Source organism: Rhipicephalus microplus, chromosome X, assembly GCF_043290135.1.
Source record: "Rhipicephalus microplus isolate Deutch F79 chromosome X, USDA_Rmic, whole genome shotgun sequence".
NCBI lineage: Eukaryota > Metazoa > Arthropoda > Arachnida > Ixodida > Ixodidae > Rhipicephalus > Rhipicephalus microplus.
This window is the reverse complement of record NC_134710.1, coordinates 54,297,200-54,317,833: the sequence shown is the minus strand read 5'-3', so window position 1 is coordinate 54,317,833 and position 20,634 is coordinate 54,297,200. Positions and strand designations below refer to the sequence as shown.

The window sequence follows — 20,634 nt, the reverse complement described above, 5'->3', positions numbered from 1 at the left end:
ACAATGAGTGCCGACATTGTGCATCTGCTGGTTTGCCGAATCAGTTTCACTGGCACAATGAGTGCCCTCGTCGTGAAATGGTGTCTGCTCTAACTGACAACCAGGGAAACAAAGAGGGTGGCCCAAAGGCTCATTAATACGTTTTGGTGCACTTGTGAACGGACACATGGTGAACGCAACTCTGGATACAGGAGCGACTATTACCTGTATCAATGAAGTTGTGTTCAAAAAACTCAAGCTGCAGTTGCTCAAGGATTCATGCATTAGTGTCCAACAAGTCACCTCAACCACAAAAACTTTGGGCCGCGTACGCATACAGTTGGAAATAGGGAAGTTAAAGCGGGCAGTCCAAGCACACGTTCTACCAGGCATGAAGACTGAATTCTTGCTAGGCCTGGACAACGCCTCCTTTTTCAACCTATCACTGGATTTAAACACAATGACTTTGTTTCAAGACAACAAAGCTTTGCAGAATTCCTTTCAAACACAAAAGTGTGTCTTCAGCGCCGATACAACCCCTCTCCAAGCCGTTGATGTCACGCACCTTCCACCATCGAAACAAGCTGCTTTGAGAGAGGTGCTTCACAATTACGAAGACATTTTCTCAAAGTCTCAGGTGGACTTCGGATGTATCGCGGAGGAACGACACTGCATTGCCCTCAGCAACAACGTGCCTATCCACAGACCACCGTATCGATGCTCCCTGGCAGACAAAGAGGAAATTGTCAAGCAAGTGGACTTACTTTTCAAGCAAGGTGTAGTGCGTCCATCTTTTTCCCCATACGCGGCTCCAGTCATTCTTGCAGAGAAAAAAGGTGAAGGACGCACACGTTTATGCATTGATTATCGAAAGCTTAACTCTGTCACTGTGCCTGACTACCAACCTATTCCGCGTATAGACGATGTTCTAGACTACCTGGGAAAATCGAAATATTTTTCGACATTGGATATCACATCAGGCTATTGGCATGTCAAAATGAACCCAGAGGACATCCCAAAAACAGCTTTTGTCACGCCGAATGGCCATTATGAGTGGCTTGTTATGCCTTTCGGTTTGAGAAATGCTCCTGCTACATTCGAAAGAGCTGTGAAATCAGTTATCAGAAAACATAACTTAAAGAATGTCGTTAATTATTTTTATGATATCGTAGTCTTCTCCGACACATTTACTGAGCACTTACAGCACCTCCAAGCTCTCTTGCGTGCCCTAAAAATGGAGAATATAAAATTTAAATTGAAGAAATGCCATTTTGCCCAAGATTCTATTGAATATCTGGGTCACAGAGTGTCGCACGGTACAGTGTCGCCTATACGAAGAAACATAGAAGCTGTTTTGCGATTCCCAAGACCGAAATCCTTGAAAGAGCTTCAGTGTTTTTTAGGCACCACCAACGTTTACCGCCAGTTTATACCGCACTTCAGTGACATAGTTTTCCCACTTACGAAGCTGTTGAAGAAGGACACACCATGGGAATGGGATTCCTCATGTGAACAAGCCTTTGAGAACATGAAATACTGTCTGACCAAAGAACCCATTTTACGAATTTTTTCTTGCGAGAAACCATGCATTCTTTATTGCGACGCATCTAACGTAGGCGTAGGTGCAGTTCTGAAGCAAAGAGATCATGATGGTAAAGAACACCCCGTTGCCTATCACTCGCGTAAGCTACTCGCGCACGAATTAAATTATGCCATTACAGAGCTCGAATGCCTCGCTATAATTGACGCTGTTGACAAGTGGCACTGCTACTTACATGGACGACCATTCACTGTTGTCACCGATCATGCTGCTTTACAATGGCTCAGAAACATAAAAAAACCCACATGGCCGGCTCTTTCGATGGTCTTTGAAGCTGTCGATGTATGACGTTAACATTCGACATCAAAAAGGCAGCGAAAACATCGAGGCGGACGCATTTTCGCGAAGCCCTATGGTTCAACTCCTTTCATTACCAGAACTTCAAACTTACCAGGATGACCACCCTCGCTGCAAGTACACAACAGAAAACGGGGTCACTATCATGACACGTAAGGGAATTCGCAAAGTGTACGTTCCTCTCAAGCTTCGACTGGGCCTTCTGCAGAAAGCACACTGTCAGTTCGGACACGTAGGAGTAAAGAAAACTCTGGGCTTGTTGTCATCATCCTACTATTGGCCGGAAATCATCACAGACGTTTCATCCTACATCCGCCACTGTGACATATGTCAGCGTTGCAAGAAGCCGAAAACCAAGAGATTCGGATCTCTCGAGTCACTACCACCTGCAGAACAACCCTTCGATCTTTTAGCAATGGACACTATAGGTGGCTTTTCAGGATATGGCTCGACAAAGAAGTTTATTCACTTGGCGATCGACCACGCTACGCGGTATGTCTGGGCGTTTCCCCACAAGAACGAAACTTGTGACGCATACATTTCGTGCATCACCGCCATCTTTGCAGCAGGAAAACCCAAGAAGTTCCTATCTGATCGTGGACCAGCTTTCACAGATGGAAAATTCAAGCAGTTTCTAAAACGCAATGGTGTCCACCGATTGTTCACATCCTCCCAACACCCTCAATGTAATGGCATGAACGAACGTACAAATCAGACTATTGTAACCCGGCTAAAGTGCAAAGTGAATGAGCAGCCACAGAAGTCTTGGGTCAAACATCTTTCGGATGTTGTCGATGAATACAACAGAACCCCACATGAAGTAACACGATATCCACCATCGTACCTAATGTATGGAATTCCTTCATACGACACAATTTTAGACGCACCAATGGAGAGTGTGCAAGAAGCAAGGAAAAGTGCAATCAAGAACACGCTTGCCTATCATGAGAAGAACAAGATATTCTACGACAAAAAATTCCTACCACAAGATCTCCAACCTGGTGAATTGGTCCTCTACGAAACACCTTGGCACCCGAACAAAGGAAAGCTCAGTTCAGTCATGGAAGGACCTTACACAATTCTTCGCAGTGTCTCTCCTGTGAACTATGAGATCGACCGATGTGTAGCTCCGTTAAGCAGAACTACTGATATTGTGCACGTCAACAAACTGCGTCGCTACTATTGTCCCAATAAGTTGACGCTCTCTCGGGGGGAGGGGGAAACGTGTGACGCTTCACAAGTGAATGTGGGGAAGAAAGAGGAGGAAGACGAAGGGTCAGAATAAACTGGTGTTCTGACTGACATATATATATATATATATATATATATATATATATATATATATATATATATATATATATATATATATATATATATATATATATATATATATATATATATATATATATATATATATATATATATATATATATATATATGTGTAAGTGTGTGTGTGTGTGTGTGTGTGTGTGTGTGTGTATGTATATATAACGTGCAGGGAGAAGGGCGGCGAGTATCATGGACTAGCTATCATCTCGAGGTACAGCTACAGATGGTCATAGCGAACTGAAGGGGGAAATGTAAATGCTGGAAAAAAGAATGGTTGCCCCGGAATCCTGAGTAGAGGGCTCCTACAACGAGGAAATGGCGGGCCCAAATCTTATCGAGCATTCTAATAGCGAGAATAAATTTCTCAGCCGTATTACGCTTGCCACTCACTGTATGTATGCACGATGGCAAATATAAATAAGCACCTAACCAATGAGGCAAATCTGTTTCATTGATACTGACAAGCACTTTCATATATAGTATAACTGTACACACCAGCTGGTATCCAAAGCGATAGGGTGCTATTCTTTTTTTGTTCCGCTAAATCAAGATTGTGGCGTTGAATGGGGACACTGATAAGGGAGCGAAAAAAATTAAGTATATACGTTGAAAAGTGAAAAGAGAAAGCACAATGATGAGCTTAATTTAACAAAGGGAAATGTCTGATTAACAATAAAATTTTGCGACACGAAGGGCACCCTGAATGCCATCGGACTGAGTATGCATACTACAAACACGCTGTAGTGAACTAGACCTGTATACAAAAACTTCGGCGGGGCCACTTGGTTCGTATGTTTGTTATCATGCGGTGCACACATTTCAGTGGGTGTTGAAAAAGCAAAGAGCAATAGACCAACCACGCCGCCTGTTTTCTTAGCCCCTAGCTCGCACCTGCACCCCACTTCTTCCTGACAGCTTCAAGAACGCTGAACGCCAGCTGCCTTGCCTTGCTTTGGATAAAACATGACCTTCGTTCCGTGTGGCAGAAGAGACAAAGTGGACATTATTTTCATGCTGAAGGCTAACCTAGCACTAGCGTTTCACATCGTTTTGTCTCTACAATCCTGTGGGCATGCTTCTCGAAGCGGAGCGACTTCTTAACCCGTCGTTTGGGTTTACCGGGTATGGCGCTATACTATGGACTCCTTCATCTGCGCGCCGCAGAACTCAAAGCACTGCTAGACGAGGCGCCTTAATACTGGGGAATCAAATGATGTGTTTACAGAAAGCTCGACCAAATAAATACGTCGTGTTGTTTTTAGAGAATTATAAATTTCGTGCATGCTTCACTTTGTGCCAAATATATCGACAAGGTAGTAATAACTGTCCGAATTATATTGCCTAACTCAAGTCATCAACTATTCACACCTTTTACCTTTCAGAGCGTTGAAAGCAACTTTGAATTGTTGGGGCGTAGCGTAAAACCCTGGGTCTATGCGTTTTATAAAGGCTGTGGGGCGGCCACGTCACGGAACTGCTAGCGCTCTGAACTTTGTGCTCCTGCGCAAGTGCAGCGTTCTTTTCACAGAACTCGTTTAGCCTTAATATGTATTGATGCAGTGATTTCAGAAATAAAGGTTTTGTGCCGACTTAAAAAGGTTGGCTCAACCAACCTACGAAAAAAAACTCTTCGCAGTTCGAACAAAAAGCCTGTGGCGCAAAGACATCCGTTGAAGCCCAGTGAAGCGTCACGTTATGGTTAGTCCATGGAGTTGGCTTCCGCTGTAGTGACGTGCCGTCTTTTACCGTAATTTTTTTCCGTTGCCTACAACGTGAAGAGAAATCAGTTTCATCTCTCGCATTTCGTATTACTCCCGGCACTGTCCTTGCGACGTATATCGGCTTCTCTGTGTGCGTGTGTATGCGTGGGCGTGTATGTACGTATACCTCGTAGCGAGTGTCGTGTGGCCCAACTGTACACGGGTCGTCATGCTATTTACTTTCACGAAATTCAGTCGTTTCTGTTGGGCATCAAAGGAGCCTTTCCTGCGCGCTTGTTTTTTGTGATTCCTCGTCACGTCGCTTGCCTCAGTAGTCATCGCGGGAATCGGTACTCAAAATAGACATGCCAAGAAAGAAGCAATAACCACGGCGTCTTGGTGTTCTCCAGCTTGCGTACATTGTTCTGGATAAAACTAAGCAAGAGAGGAAAGGACATAAATATAAGATTGCTTTGAGGAGGTCGTCGCTCTGCAAATAGCAATCGTGTCGTTACTGTAGGATTTGGTACAACTTCCAAGCTGTATATATAGTATACAATTCGTACATACAAATGCAGGATATTGTTGCAGCCTAAAACAGTGCCTCATCTCATAAATGGCCGTGGTACGTTATAAAGGGCCATCTGATGGAAACGTTGTAACTTGACGCCGAACATTAAATTCACCGAAGGAGAACAATAATCGCGGAAGCGTTTGCCCGCTGCCAGTCTAACGTGTAGGACAGAAATTTGTAGAATCTACAGTAGGTTGGGCTAACCATTAATCAATTTGAAACACGAAAGTATACTTGAACGTGAACGCAAAAAAAAACAAAAAACAAAAGCGACATATTATAAATGATGCTTTCTATGTATATATAAATGCTATGCTAATGATGGTGATAATGATCGCTAATGGAGTAGCTACCGTGTTGGCGCACTGAGGAATGGGCACATTGTTTGAGTCAACTTCAACTTTTACTGTTGCAAGTCCGCATTCGCGCCTATGTCTGCTTCATTTTGTAAAGTTACCTGTATGCCTGCGATGGCTCTATCCCCGTATATTGTTTCCTATATTTCTCCACCCAGGCTTCCAATGTTTCTTTAATGATCTGAACTTGTGGCTGTTTTACCTCCTAACGGCTCTGAACCTTATAGTGACTATGGAAGGCAAACGAATTCTGTCTGGTTCTGGTTCACCTGATTCCATACCTATGTGCTTTCCTAATTTCTTATGCACGTTTACTATGCGTTTCTGGACACACACTAGCGCACCACCACACAGCAAGAATTGTACATTAGAGCAAGGAAATAGATAGAAAGTAACATTTATTTTGGTCCAGGAGAATCTTCAACCTGATTTTAGGGGCAAGACTGCGTACCGCTTCCACGTTAGGTCAGGAAGGCCAAGCTTCACCACTGCATCGTGAGCCTTCTATACAGCCCCGAGTTTGACAGACCAGTTGTGGCTCTTGAGGAATGAAGAAAATTCTTCCTCTGTCAATGCGTGGTCCGTGTAGTGCTCTAAAAAGGGGCCCTTTCAGAGTATATGCATAAAATCGCTAACCGCTCCGTGTACCTGCTGAAGACGGGGACTGTTGTATGATTTTGTCTTCAGGTGCCTATAAGTCATGCTTGGAGCCTCGCGAGATTTTTATGTGGCAAGGGGAATGCCCTGCAACTCATTTCGTAGGGGCTGGTGATCTCGCTGAAAGTATAAAAAATGTCCCTGAACTGAGCGGGGTGGGCCGGCCTCTGAAAAGGCTGGACCAAGCCTGTCTGCGGTCCTAGCCGGCACACCGGCTTCCCAGTAACCGGCGCGGCCAGTGAGAACTCGCGTTCGGTCGTGGGCCAACTCATTAACGTTCGCCAGCCAGCCTACTTCAGCACTCGCATGCGCCAGGAACTATGTAATAATGTGATGACTAAGCACATTACCCGCAAATGTCCTATCAACCTCCTCACAAATATCCAAAGCCGGGAAAGCTCGAAGGGCTGACCTAGAGTCCGGATACGTTTCTGTCCTGTCCAACTTAAGGAGCGCTAGTGCAACGGCCAGCTGCTCCGCCTTGGAAGCCGATGATGGCCGGAATGATGCGCGGCGGGTAATACTTGGTCCTTTATGTCCAAAACGTTAGCAACAAAGCGACTGTAGTCGCCTTCGTACTGGGCAGCGTCTACAAAACGTGTATCTGCCTCATGCGTATGCACGTAATGCAGAAGTGTGGAGGCGAGAACCGTCCTCCTGCCAGTATTGAAAGTTGGATGCATGTTCCTCGGAATTGGGCCGACCGTAATAGCCTGCCACATGTTATCCGAAAGCTGAACGCTTCTAAAATTTGATTGATTGATATGTGGAATTTAACGTCCCAAAACCACCATATGGTTTACTAGAGACACCGTAGTGGAGGGCTCCGGAAATTTCAACCACCCGGGGTTCTTTAACGTGCGTTCGAATCTGAGCACACGGGCCTACAACATTTCCGCATCCATTGGAAATGCAGCCACCGCAGCCGGGATTTCATCTCGCGACCTGCGGGTTAGCAGCCGAGTACCTTAGCCACTAGACCACCATGGCGGAGCACGCTTCTGTAATTTAACGTAATCGAATTTATGCCGATTTTAGACAGGACACGCCTTCCTGCCGCTGTACGCAATAGTCTGGCAATATATGTCATCTGCTGTGCTTCGATCAGTTCTTGTATAATGTGTTGTGGACGCCGAGGTTTGATAGCCTCTTTGTGCTTAGGCACACTGAAAGCCTTGAACTTTCTTAATACTCTTCCTGATGAGCATGTTCAGCTTGTTAATTTTGTGTTTCAGCCATCTATGTGTGAGGGTGTGACTCACAAGAGAGAGAATAAACTGAGAGAAAGGCAGGGAGGTAAACCAGAATTGTAGCAGAAATGGGGAAAAAGCTTCAGCATATTATCTTCATTAAGCTCTCTGGTTCTATTAGAAAGCCTTGCTACGGGTTTGATTACTCTTGTAGCCTGCCATGTAAGCTTATCCAGTACGCCCGTGCTCACCATTATCTTTAATAATCAAGCCTAGCACCCGGAGAGAACGAACCCTGGCGATCTCGCACACGGATGACTTTCGCACCCTAATACCCATCTCCTTGGGAAGCCTCCACCCTCTAGGCTTGGGTCCCCTTCTAGTGGGACGAGAGAGTGGCAACTCTGATTTAGAAGGCGAAAGCGGGAGACCCATGTTACTGACGCGTTTCTTGTCGCAATGCCCTGCGCCTTGGATCTTGTGTTCAGCATGGCCACTCGACTCGGCAGAGAACCGGAGGGTCCGTGTATATTGAGTAGCCAATACCATTCATCTGCTCAAGCTGATTGATATGTGGGGTTTAACGTCCCAAAACCACTCTATGATTATGAGAGACGCCGTAGTGGAGGGCTCCGGAAATTTAGACCACCTGGGGTTCTTTAACGTGCACCCAAATCTGAGCACACGGGCCTACAACATTTCCGCCTCCATCATCTGCTCAAGCTCGATGGCCAAGCCCTGAATTGGTACGTTAAACCATAGCGGCGAAATAACAGACCCCTGTGGCGTAGCCCGTTGTCCAAGATCGTAAGGCTCCAATCTAATGTCACCCAGTTTGATTGCGGCTCTCTTACTTCCAAGAAAAAAAGCTATGAATCTGTAAAATTTTTCACACACGTTAAGGCGGGAGATTTAGTCTAGAATATGTACATGTGGTACATTGTTGAAAGTCTTCTTCAGATCGAGACCAAGAATGACCCTCGTGTTTCCGGTATCTTTATATATCATTTTTGGTAAGAAGCATGACGTCCTGCGTGGAGAAGTGTGGAAGCCTATCATCGTGTTTAGAAAAAGACCCTTGTCCTCAATGTGCTTAGAGAATCAATCATTTATCACATGCTCAACCACCTTGCTCGAACAAGATGTGAGGAAGATGTCCAGAAGTTCTCAGCCCCTGGGCTGCGCCCTGGCTTGGGAATGAGAATCACGGACTCACCCTTACACTCATTTGGAAATACACCTGAGTCTCAAACACGGTTGATTTTTGCCGTGATGCCCTTATTTGACCTATCGTCTCAATCGCGCAGCATTTGGTCACGGCATCCGGTCCCGGGCTTACCGGCCATTGAGTTTCTGAAGGGCGTCGCGAATGCCCGCCTCCTGAAACGGCCTCTCTGGGTCCTCGGTCGATTGGCGCTCGTATCGTAGTAAGTCCGGCCCCATGGGCCCAACATCGCCCGCCAGAAAACTATACCACTGCAACAAGCGTGAGACTATTCCTTCATCCCTATGGTGCTGCCTTTCCGCATGTATAACTCGATCTACCACCTGATTATCATTTGTTTTTTGTCTTATTCTCGGGGAGTGGATGCTTGAGCAGGTCTCATTCCCCACAGATATTCGCATCTGCTCAACCACCATGTTACACATCTCATACCATTGCTGTCTGTGTAGCTCTTGGCAATGTCGCACTATTATCTTGTTTCGCGCGGCTGGTCTCTTCCTAAGTGTACAATTGAGCTTCTGGGTTTTCCATTGAGACAGTAGAAATTCCTTGGCCTCTATTAGGTGTGCTAATCTGCTCTTCATTTTATTGACCTCTATAGCTCTGTGTGTATTTACATTGACTCGGTCGCTATTTCTACGCTTACATTGCATTGCACGTGGTGCATAAAATGCAGTATAGACTAGTACAGTATCGTCACTTCCATTACATGATTGGTCATATAACACTCGATAATACGGCCATTAAGAGAACAGAAAAAAACACACTCGTTTGCCACTTCTAATCTGTTTCTGCGTCTTTCCTATAGAAGGTCTAGATGTAAAACATTAATGCCGAATGTGAGGTTGACGCAGTTATGTTTGTTTCGCAGAAGTTTTTGTTCCCCAGCTGACTGACACCTAACATGGACGCAGTTGGCTTATCGAATGTGACATGTTTTGAGCATTATCTTGCGGGAAATTAAAAACAACAGAACTTATACCTTACTTGTGCGCAAATGGGAACAGGGCAGTCGCTTAATGGCAGTGTGTGCTATCACTAAATCCGTAATCGGCAAATCTTTTGCCATGGGCCGGAGGTAATAAATAACATCTGTTTTACATATATTCATTTGTTATTGAGTCTTGCACCACCGTCACGGATGGTACGAGATGAACAGAATCAAGGAGAATCCTTGCAAAATAGGGTCCTTGTTTAACAAAAGCCTTAATGCACAAGAATATTTCATAAGAACGAGCACCATGACCATTCATTGCAGCTGCGAACGACAAGCCTACTCAATCAGCAGTTTCTCAATCTCAACTTCATTCTACATCCCTGATTATTAGCAGTTTCGTTCAGATCTAGCTGACGTACGTGTGCTCAAGAATGGGGCGTATACCTATTCTTTGTGTATATATTTCTTTCGAAAAATTGCATTGGCTAATACGATATAAGTTATTGAAATGACGTAACCCCACCCCTCCTGGTTCTTTTGACCTGAACGATATGGCTAAAATAAGTAGAATAAATTGGAAATCTCATAACGAAGATTTTCGTTTGTAAGAGGTCTTCATCATTGACCGGCTGTTTGGCATTCAGCGTTCGCCAGCACATGTCCGTGTACACTGATGTATAATGCATGCATCAGACTGTGCATACGCAATAACACTAACCACTGCACTCAAAAATATAAAAAGCGACATTGCGGTGTTCTGTGAAAGCTTTATTTCTTACAGATATGGAGCACAAATATTTAGTTATTTAGTGCAAAGATATTCCGAAGGTTGGGCCGTACGATGTCTAGTTTGCTTTTTAGCGCTGTTGTTGTGCCATTGCGGGAATGTATGACCCCTGCATATTAAGGTATACTTATAAATTCTGACCTGTCAGCGAATAGAAAGCTTCCCGGCATCGGTATAGTTGTTACGTTTTCTTTTCCTGCCTCTCTGGAACAACCAACCGTGTCGGGAGATAGTTCATCCTCACGATGTTTTGCGTTAAGGATAATGGCTCCTCGTGTATGACATCTTACAAAAAAAGTTCTTTTTTTTTTGTTCGTGTGGAAGAGGTAAATGTGCTGTTCGCATTGGTCTGACTACTCGTGGTCGGGCTTCGATTTGTGCAGATGTACACTGCAACTCTTATACTTGGTGTTCATGCATTGGTGTGACACCCACGTTTTTGCTGCTCGAATACGTCTACGCGGCTGCTGCGGCTCAAAAACAGCACAACGTGGGAGGACAGAGGTCGGTGCACGGAGACGCGGGCGACAGCTTTTGCAAGCGAAGCTCTTAGAATCAATGACGCTTTCGGTATATTCACCATCTTTTTTCGCCAATGACAGTGCTGCTCGCAAAATGTCACAGCGTTGACATTGCGTAATAAGTGCACTCGCTCATTTCTTCCTTTCTTTCTTTCTTTCTTTCTTTCTTTCTTTCTTTCTTTCTTTCTTTCTTTCTTTCTTTCTTTCTTTCTTTCTTTCTTTCTTTCTTTCTTTCTTTCTTTCTTTCTTTCTTTCTTTCTTTCTTTCTTTCTTTCTTTCCTTCTTTCTTTCTTTCTTTCTTTCTCTATTTCTTTCTCTCTCTCTCTCTTTCTTTCTTTCTGCCTTTCCTTGTTCCAAAACAGTCATGGTTATTGACTTCATTTGCATTCCTTTATCGAAATAGGTTCATCGCAGAGGACACGTCATCTACTCTGCGTAGGCCGCATATTGCACGCGGAGTAAGAAACGTTGCAAAGGAGTAAATTCTGATAACGTTTTACGAATAGACAGAGCATTTACCGTCTCTATTTGCCAGTGTCGCAGCCGTACATCAGTGGCAAAACGACAAAAAAAAAAGAGAACTGCGGTCGTTGTGTCGGCGTGTTATCTTCATATCTCCTACCGCGCGTGCGTACGCTTGTTTGTCTGAGAAACGCCCCGATTCAGTGATTGTTGCGCAAGTTGGAATTCGAGCGGGCTTATCGGCTGGTGAAAAAGAGCACAATAAACATAGTCTGGAGCCCTCCATTGCGGCGTCTCTCATAATCATATGGTGGTTTTGGGACGTTAAACCCCACAAATCAATCAATCAATCAATCAATCAATCAATCAATCAATCAATCAATCAATCAATCAATCAATCAATCAAACATAGTCTGATTTTACATCGATGCGCGTGTACGCCGGGTCACTGACGCAAAATGTGGAAATACGTGTGCATCTATTGTCTATTCCTGAATCTTCGATCCATTAACTCTTTCGTTACCGCGCGAAAATGATTGCTCTTCATATGACTAGGGAAGGTCGTTGTTGTTAGTATGAAAAGTACTCCAGCACACGTTAAAGCATACGATACTTTGCACATTGAATTGCTCTTTTAAAAACACATATTGTTGTAGAACACCAAAAATCATTTAAAATTAACAATAATGTGAAAAGTGTAGAATTTTCGGTTGCCAGCTGGTAAACAGGGCAATAAAAACACTATGTGTGCAAAAATATTTAAAACAGAGAAAAGTCAGAATATATATTTTGTAGGTAAATGACCCAGAAACAGTATAAAAAATAATGAATGTTGTACAAGATGTTTCTCTTCACATAGACAAAGAAAATTGGAACCAAGGTGCTGCTTCGTTGCTCGTGCCGTGCGGGGAAGCATTGCTTGGTTTTTCGTGAGACACAAGTGTACTCGTACACGTTTCTCAGTAAATGTTTGTCTCCAGGTGTTCTAATATAGATGTATACCCGTGATGTGAATAATCTCGCTATAAACTAGATGTCCAATGAAGTTCGCTATTTCGCCTACCGTCACCTCTTTCCATCAGCCCCTTCACTCCGCATAGGTTGGCGTTTCAATATGTGCATCCAAGCATACTTCTTTGCATTTTCGCGCATATCTTATTAAAAAAAGGACAACATTGTGCACTCTTCTAAAACATGTCGCACTGCTCCGTAGTCAGGGCCAAGATGTGCTTTGGGGGCCTCCTTGTCGTGAAGAAAAGCTCTGCAGCCAGCGCCAGCACACCGCACCCCAGCGAAGTGCGGACCACGTATGTACGTTACCAGAGTAGCTATACGATTGTGCACAGAGGTCAGACGCTATACGCACTTGCGGTGGAGGAGGCAACTTGAGGATGTGAATAAAGCAAACCCATGAACTGCTGCGGATCTCTCAAGCTGGCGCATAACGTCGTTGCCATAAATCTTCAAGCCGAGGTGCTATCATCCTCGAACTATAAGCTCGTCACTCATTCCAGGTGGGGTTTCAAGACAGTTTCGAGCAGCGCATGTGTTTTGCAGTGCTGGTGCGCACCCACGCACAAACGTGACGATGGCGTCATAGGAGCGACTAGTGACACTAGATGCTACCCTGCGTCGGATGTAACGATGCAAGCAAGACCAAAACTGCTGGAAAATGTCAGAGAAGGTCACCTCGGCACTTTAAACACGGTGTGGACCTTTGTAAATATTTTTGTAGAACAAGTTTTTCATGACTCCTAGGAACAGCTTTCTATTGAAGAGCTGGGATAAATGTTTGGCAGTTATTACTGCTCAACACTGTCAAATTGCGAAGCTGACGCTTTATTTCGATATTTGGCTTTCAAAGGCTCCTTTCCTTTCATGACTTTGACATATTATTGCAGCATGACCCCGAGGGGCACGCACTTTTGTCAAGATCGCCAGTCTAGGGCACTTTTCCAACAATGCACGCACATCTGTCAAAATCACTATGTTGCCAAAACGGGCAAATTCAAATTGATTCTAAAAGTTGAGTGCACGGTTGGACTAACTACCGTAAGGTGCTGGTTGCACAAGAAACAAATTTAACAAGCGAAAACCGATGATGCAAAAGCATTGATCGCCGGTGATTGATTTGAATAGGCGTGGTAATGAAATTGTTAAACGCTGTTTCCTTCTTTCGCAATAATATTGGTTCTTTTTTCGCATTTTTTAGGGGCGAAGCTACTTAGGACTTACAGCCTTATCTTTCATTGTGTTCATGGTATAGAATCGTTGCTATATAGTCGAAACATGTGAGATACACACACAAAAAAAAGGTTTTACAATAGACTTCAGCGCAGGCAATATCGGATAATGGGAGAAATCACTCTTCCAGGTGAAAATAACCTATCGAGAAAAAGATGACGGAGTTTACCTGTACCAAAATGTGCCTCAAAGGTGTGTGTATGTTGAGGCTTCTCAAGAAAACTTGTAACACGAAGACACATATCGAGAACTGTATGTCCCATCATATTACCCGTATTGAAATGGTATCTTGCCGCTGGTAAAATAGGTTGGTTCTGGGATTCCCTTTCAAGGCATATTCTCTCTTCCAGCAATTTCCGAATCCTCCTTTGATTTGCCTTAAAGACTGGAAGGCGAATTAAATTTACAATTTAAATATAATACGATACCCACAGCTTTACCAACTCGTCATCATTCAGTAAATTCCTTTATTGACCCTGTCGTCGAAGCTCGATGAGACTCTGCGGAGCCCCGCTCTTGACGACCAAACCTGGGCGACCCAGCACGGCCATGAGGCAACGTCGAGGCAAGCCCTTGACGTCCCCTCATGGGAGGCTTAGGCCCGGCCACCTAAACCTGCTGGTTTCTTATAATGAAGTTTATTCCTCCTCCTCCTTTATAATTTAACACGCCAGGTTCTTTTTTGCCGCAGCCATCGCCGTCGTGGTCACTGCGAAGTACCGCGTAAAGAAAAGCGATAACATTGGCCCGCACTTTGTTCTGTATGTCAGTACGAGGGCATTTGACAATAGGGGCCAAAACGGAGAGGAAACGCACCGGCCGTCTTCGTGTGCACGAATATTGAGGGGGGAGGGGGGTATTGAACGACGATAGGCTTTGTGATACGGATAATTTTAACCAGAAATAAGATAGTACTTTCAATTTTTTTTTTCTACCAGCTCTCCTTGGGCGAAAAAAGACGGAGACTGATTTGAAGATGAAGGTTTTCGCTGGACCCATGTCTGAGATCCCTTACGTAAGTGCTCACTTTTAGTTTTCTCATCGTATAGTTTAGATCTCCTTCAATTTCAAAGAACCGAGACATGAGCCGGAAGCATATTGATGATTACAACGTCTTTTCTCCTCAATGCTCAAGCAATCTGACGAGAACCCTGCGTCAACAGAAGATGGTAGCACTTTTATCCCATCGATTATAGTGAAGGCAAGTGACGCTTTTGTACTATATCCCACACTTTTGTGCACCTTTTGAGAAACAATGATCCTAGTATAATCTCCCTGCTCAAGCTAGGCACTGGGCAGAGCTTCTTTTAAATATGCTGAGTTTTTGTTCGCCTTTCTTTTTGCATAGAGCAATGCGACAAATTGTGAAACAAAAAGAAAAAAAAACAACCTCTAAAGAAAACAAAACAGAACAAAAACTCACGCCCACTCCATGATCCAGCTTTTAAGACAAGCGAATTTCTTGCGAAAAGCGCTTTTCGTGCGCGTGATATATACACAGCTCATTTACATTTATAGTACGCCCAGAACGAAGTGTGCGCAGGTTTTGAAACGTTTTTCTTTATTGCACAAGGGGTACTGATCCAGGCTTGATAAAAGCACCTTTTCTTTCTTAGGCCGTAGTTCCTTGAAATTACGGCTCTCTTGCACGCCCGCATCTTCCTCAGCTCTATTGGCACGTGCGTGCGAAAGTGTCTGCGTGTTGTAGCAAAACGACGTGCAACGCCGAACTGCATCTCCGGATTTCACCTCTCCGGTTTTCAAGAGCTCACCTCGGCAAAAGCTTTCGGGGCAATCGAAGCTGTAGGTAGCAAATAAAAAGCGGAACGGGCTTAGAATAAGCGCTGTCAGACTGCATCTGGATGTCTGAAATTGGCGTTCCAGTTGCTTTTATAAAGTACCGCACTATAAATTTATTCCGCTCTAAATACTAAGCTTTTCGCGCTGCATACACTTCATCGGCTCTTGAGCTAGCGCGACGTCAAATCCCTTCAACCCCCCCCCCCCCCCCCACACACACACACGCTATTTATTTTTTGTCTCCGCGAGCCATCGACGCCTGCAGTGCTCAGCACAAACGGCCGGCGCCTTGTACTGCAACCTTCTGGCGCAGTTTCTCCGCTGCGAAGCCAGGTTCGCTTTCGAGCCCGTGCCGAGAACCGCCTTTTACTGCGAATTGGCCGTCGCAAGTGAAAAAAAGAAAAGAAAAAGAAAGCGAAGCAAAAACGCGCGCTGCGCAAACTTTCCCGCACGGTGCGCGCCCTTAGGGCAGCGACTGAGGTTGTCGCATGCAAAACATTGTCGAAGGCACGTAAGCGAGGCTATCTATGCACGCGCTTTCGCGGCTGCTTTCTTTGAAATGACAGTGGAATTCTCGCTTGCAATCAGAGGGCGTGTTCTCTCAAACACACACGTGCACACACACGCATATATATATATATATATATATATATATATATATATATATATATATATATATATATATATATATATATATATATATATATATATATATATATATATATATATATATATATATATATATATATATATATATATATATATATATATATATATATATATATATATATATATATATATATATTGTGTTGAGTTGTGTTGAGAGCCACTACGTTCCGCACGTTGTCAAAATCGGGGCGCCTCATGGCACCGCTGTGATATAGGATGTGTCAATAATTTTAAAAATCTGTTCTTGGTGAAACACTGTACCGTGCATCAAGAGCTCATGCTTACAACTGTTCTCGAAGATGAATCCACTTTGTTTTTGCAACATCAGGAAATGCCAAGCAGTTCGGTGACCAGAGCAGCATTTGCGGGCTGCAGCCTTTAAAATAGGTTTTAGAAACTGCTTGCGGCTAGAACTTGAGGCGCATAGTTATTGGCTCTTTTATTTTATTCTATTGGCTAAAACGAAAAGTTTTACGCTGTACAGCATAAGGAAACAAGAACCTTTCAAGACGTGTCGGCAACAATATGTGCATTTTAACCCCGCATGCTTTCGTTGTACGGTTACCCCCGCAGGTCCACCTCGAGGCCTCCGCACCGCTGCGCGATGTTCGCGTCATGGTGGATGTTGCCAGACCATTGGTTGCTATGAACAGTGACGTCACACTCACCACTTTACTGGACCACCACCAAATGGCATTTACAGTGAAGCAGGCTGAGACAATGTTACCGAGCTCCCTGGACCTTAGAGTGGCGGCTTTCTACCAGAATTCGTTTGGTATGTTTTCGCGTATTCGGTCACGAATATATTGCCTCCTTTTGCAACTTTTCATAATCATATGGTGGTTTTGGGACGTTAAACCCCACATATCAATCAATCAATCCTTTTGCAACTTTAGCCCACTTCAAGGGCCGCTTGAAGAACGTGCGACACAGCATGAAAATTACGCAATGCTGTGTGGCAATGTAGCTATAGCGACACCAAATACTAAAGAAAGTCTCTAAGTTTCCCATATTTCCTATGTCTCAAATCTTAAAACTGAGATCCTGCAACTTAGAATATGACGAAATTTGTTTAACCACCAGAAGGAAGTAGTTGCGACACAGGACGAATATTTGTGCGTTTGTGGTTACCAATAACCATGCATGGTGAAATATCATCAGCTTGCTTTTATGTGGGCGAAAAGCATGCCAGATGTGTCCGACAGTGAAATTCGTCGCTTGCAGCTGGGCAGCGATCGACGCCTGCCTGTGCTGGTGAAATTCGTGCTTCACAACGACAAGGCAACGTTCATTGCAACATCAGCTCTACGCATTTCCAAGAGCACTCGACAGAAGAAAGCGCGAGAAAACACGCTGCTTATTTTTAGAGTGAGCAAAAACCGTCGCCACGCTATTTTATGGGCTGCATGCAACTGCGTGCAGACCACCTGGGTGCAACCTAGACATACACGGGTTGTTTTTAGGCGAATGTTAATTTCTACCGTTGTACACACGCACTGAACGTCTGAAAGCCGAATAAGCGCTATCCGCATTCTTCAAATATTTCGGGCATGACCAGCTGAGGAGTGTCTCCATCACACCGCGTATGCAACTAAGGTATGCATTATTAAATCTTGCATGCAGCGCCATCAGACGTCTGATCATATGTAGGGATCCCATTCCCGCTGCACACCTATTTAACCCTCTGTGAATAACGCTTTTGCCGTGCTCTGCCAAAGTGGTAACAAAAATTTATAGGCCGTTTGTAGCAGTGAATAATTAGTGTCGTACACAAAGCAGACAAAATAATCTGTCAATAATTTCAATCAAACTCTTTGATGGCAGATAATTACTCAGTGACTCGGTGCTGAGCACTTACTTCCTTTTAGCCTTATTAGCCGGTTCTCTATTAACATCGCAGCCTTCCTTGATGTAAAGTTTTACCCGTTTCTTGTACTCTATTTCGATTCAGGGGCGTCGCAGCTGGTGCAGGCGTCCATGCATTTGCCCCTCGCGCTCATCGCACGTCCGTGCGTGCCCGAAAGGACGTACGAGCACAAGTTGACAATTGAAACGAATAAACCTTCTGTTCCTTCTAACGAGCTCTTTCCTGGTTAGTGCTTTTTTTTTTCATTGTGGTGTTGTTTGAAGCTCCATTAGTGCACGGTTAACGTCACCTTCTGATGGGATCCCAATTGCAGATTTCACCTGCGACATTACGTCACAGACTATTGGCATACAGTTCCTTCATGGCCCTCAAGCGAGCATCTTGGTGTCTAAATCCTCTCGTAAGTGGTCCTTTTGCGTATTCGTCGTTGCTGAGATAGTTGCCACCGTTTTGAGCGAGTGATTGATTGCAAGAATGCACCAAGAATGCACCAGGGTTCACGCTAAAGGCAAATAACAATTTATGTCACAATGACAGCTCAATGTATGACAACGTCTTAACGAAAATATTATCAACAGCAATGCCCTCCTTACTGAGAAATTAAGGTAAATGCATGAGAACCTATGCGCCACGAGTAAGACATTCGCAAAATTATCCCGATGACGTCAGAGTTACCGCCTACAATTAACCACTAGTAATCGAACTAGCTGCACTAAATAAATAACCTTCCATGCATCAAGAGACGTAATAAAATGCTACTTGTTCGTTTCTGTTTGATTCACGAAAAAAAAAAAAAAACCACCGGACCTTTTTATGGGGAATGGCACGGATGGTTGAAAGTTCAATTTTAGCCTGGTTAAACCGCAAAAATGCTGTAGGCCCGTGTGCTCAGATTTGGGTGCACGTTAAAACTGCAGGTGACGAAAATTTCCGGAGCCCTCCAACACGGCGTATCTCATAATCCTATAGTGATTTTGGGACATTAAACCACACTTATCAATCATCAAATTTGCCTGGGCAGGTCGTGCCATCTAGCGGGGCTTAGTTGAATCAAGCCCGTCTTCTATAGGAGGCCATGCCATGGAAGAAATTGTTCGATGGCCGTTGTTGCTGCTCTGGCTCTCGCTACTGTCGCTCCGCTGCTAATACTGTCAGCGGCCGTGCAGTAAAGCCGGACAACCTTGTGCACGGCAACAGGGACGTGAAAGCTTCCACTTTGAGGCGGCTAATTTTAAGTGTGCTAACGCGATGCGTACCACTAAAACATGATATTATTTCAAAATAAGCACTTTCTTTGCACTACGAGGTTTCTGGACCACTGTTTCAGCAATGAACATCAACTTGATATTTGCCTTCAGTGCCCCTTTACGAACATTAAGCAAATGTATCGGTTTTACTATGTTGCAACTATCGGGTGAACAATTGAAAATAAATAAGCGCAGATAAGGACAAACTCCTTTTGAGTGCACACCCAAAAGGAGCTTGTTCTCGTGACTGCATGGCAAACCGTGGTATTCACCCCCACCCCATTCTCCCTCTCAATAGTGAAAAGTGAAACAAAACAAAGACCAGGAAAGTAATTTTTCTGCGTTGCAAGACTTGAATGTGTTATATTTTTCAAGATGTTACGAAAAGTGTGACTTCATAAAATAAAGCGTAAATTTAAGGGATGCGAATTCTTCCGACCTTTTATATTTTTTATGTGATCAACTTTCATTTATCACAGCTCACAGAGAATTTTCGCAGTGTATTGGCTGAAAAGTCAGCTTCCGTATAGAAAAACAGCGCTGCAGTTTGCACGATGCCCTGGCGGTCAAGGCGCGCACTTCACAGTCGCTCCCGCAGATGAGTCCGGCGGTTGGTAGAGGCAGGCCGCAGATGAGTGCGGTGGTGGTAGAGGCAACAAAAACAAAGCGCGCTAGTGCTTCTGCTGCGTAGTCATGTGCGACAATATGTAGAAATTAGGGGGTGGGAAGGAGATGTATCGCCGTACGTTTTTCCTTCTCAATCATTTCAATAAGAAAGGAGGTGGCGTTGCATCCAAGCGGTCAGATGCGCTATGTATGTCGTGCTCGCGCTCTCCTGTATATATAGTGGTGTCGGTCTGGTTTCTAAAGCCAATTGCGCGTGTCAACTTAATTTATTCGAAAGTGAGGATGGCCACCAGTGGAAACGAGAACTAAACAGCCGAATTCAACTGGTGTTTTGCCGAAAATAAAACTCGCGTATTATGTAGCATATGACATACGTAACAATGTTTTTATCTGACCACGACCACCGCACTCCATCTGATGCCCCCGCGTGAAGTAAATATGATTTTCATGTAGTCTACATTATTTGCTAACAGTTACTGAGAAGGAAAGCTTTTTGTCCACAAGTTTTCGGGGGCATGTCGGCCTGTACTGTTGTAAAAGATACACTCGCGATGAATACACGATAC

At 44.2% G+C, this 20,634-nt stretch overlaps 1 protein-coding gene across 1 annotated transcript in view; it reads left to right on the top strand.

Moving 5' to 3' along the window:
- BBS9 (Bardet-Biedl syndrome 9) overlaps positions 1-20,634 on the top strand; it is an 83,281-nt gene that overhangs the window by 32,734 nt on the left and 29,913 nt on the right. The window contains exons 12-16 of the mRNA XM_075881195.1: positions 14,797-14,873; positions 14,994-15,059; positions 16,901-17,102; positions 18,279-18,419; positions 18,508-18,594. Coding sequence (XP_075737310.1) covers positions 14,797-14,873; positions 14,994-15,059; positions 16,901-17,102; positions 18,279-18,419; positions 18,508-18,594 — 573 coding nt within the window. The remainder of the gene's footprint in view (positions 1-14,796; positions 14,874-14,993; positions 15,060-16,900; positions 17,103-18,278; positions 18,420-18,507; positions 18,595-20,634) is intronic.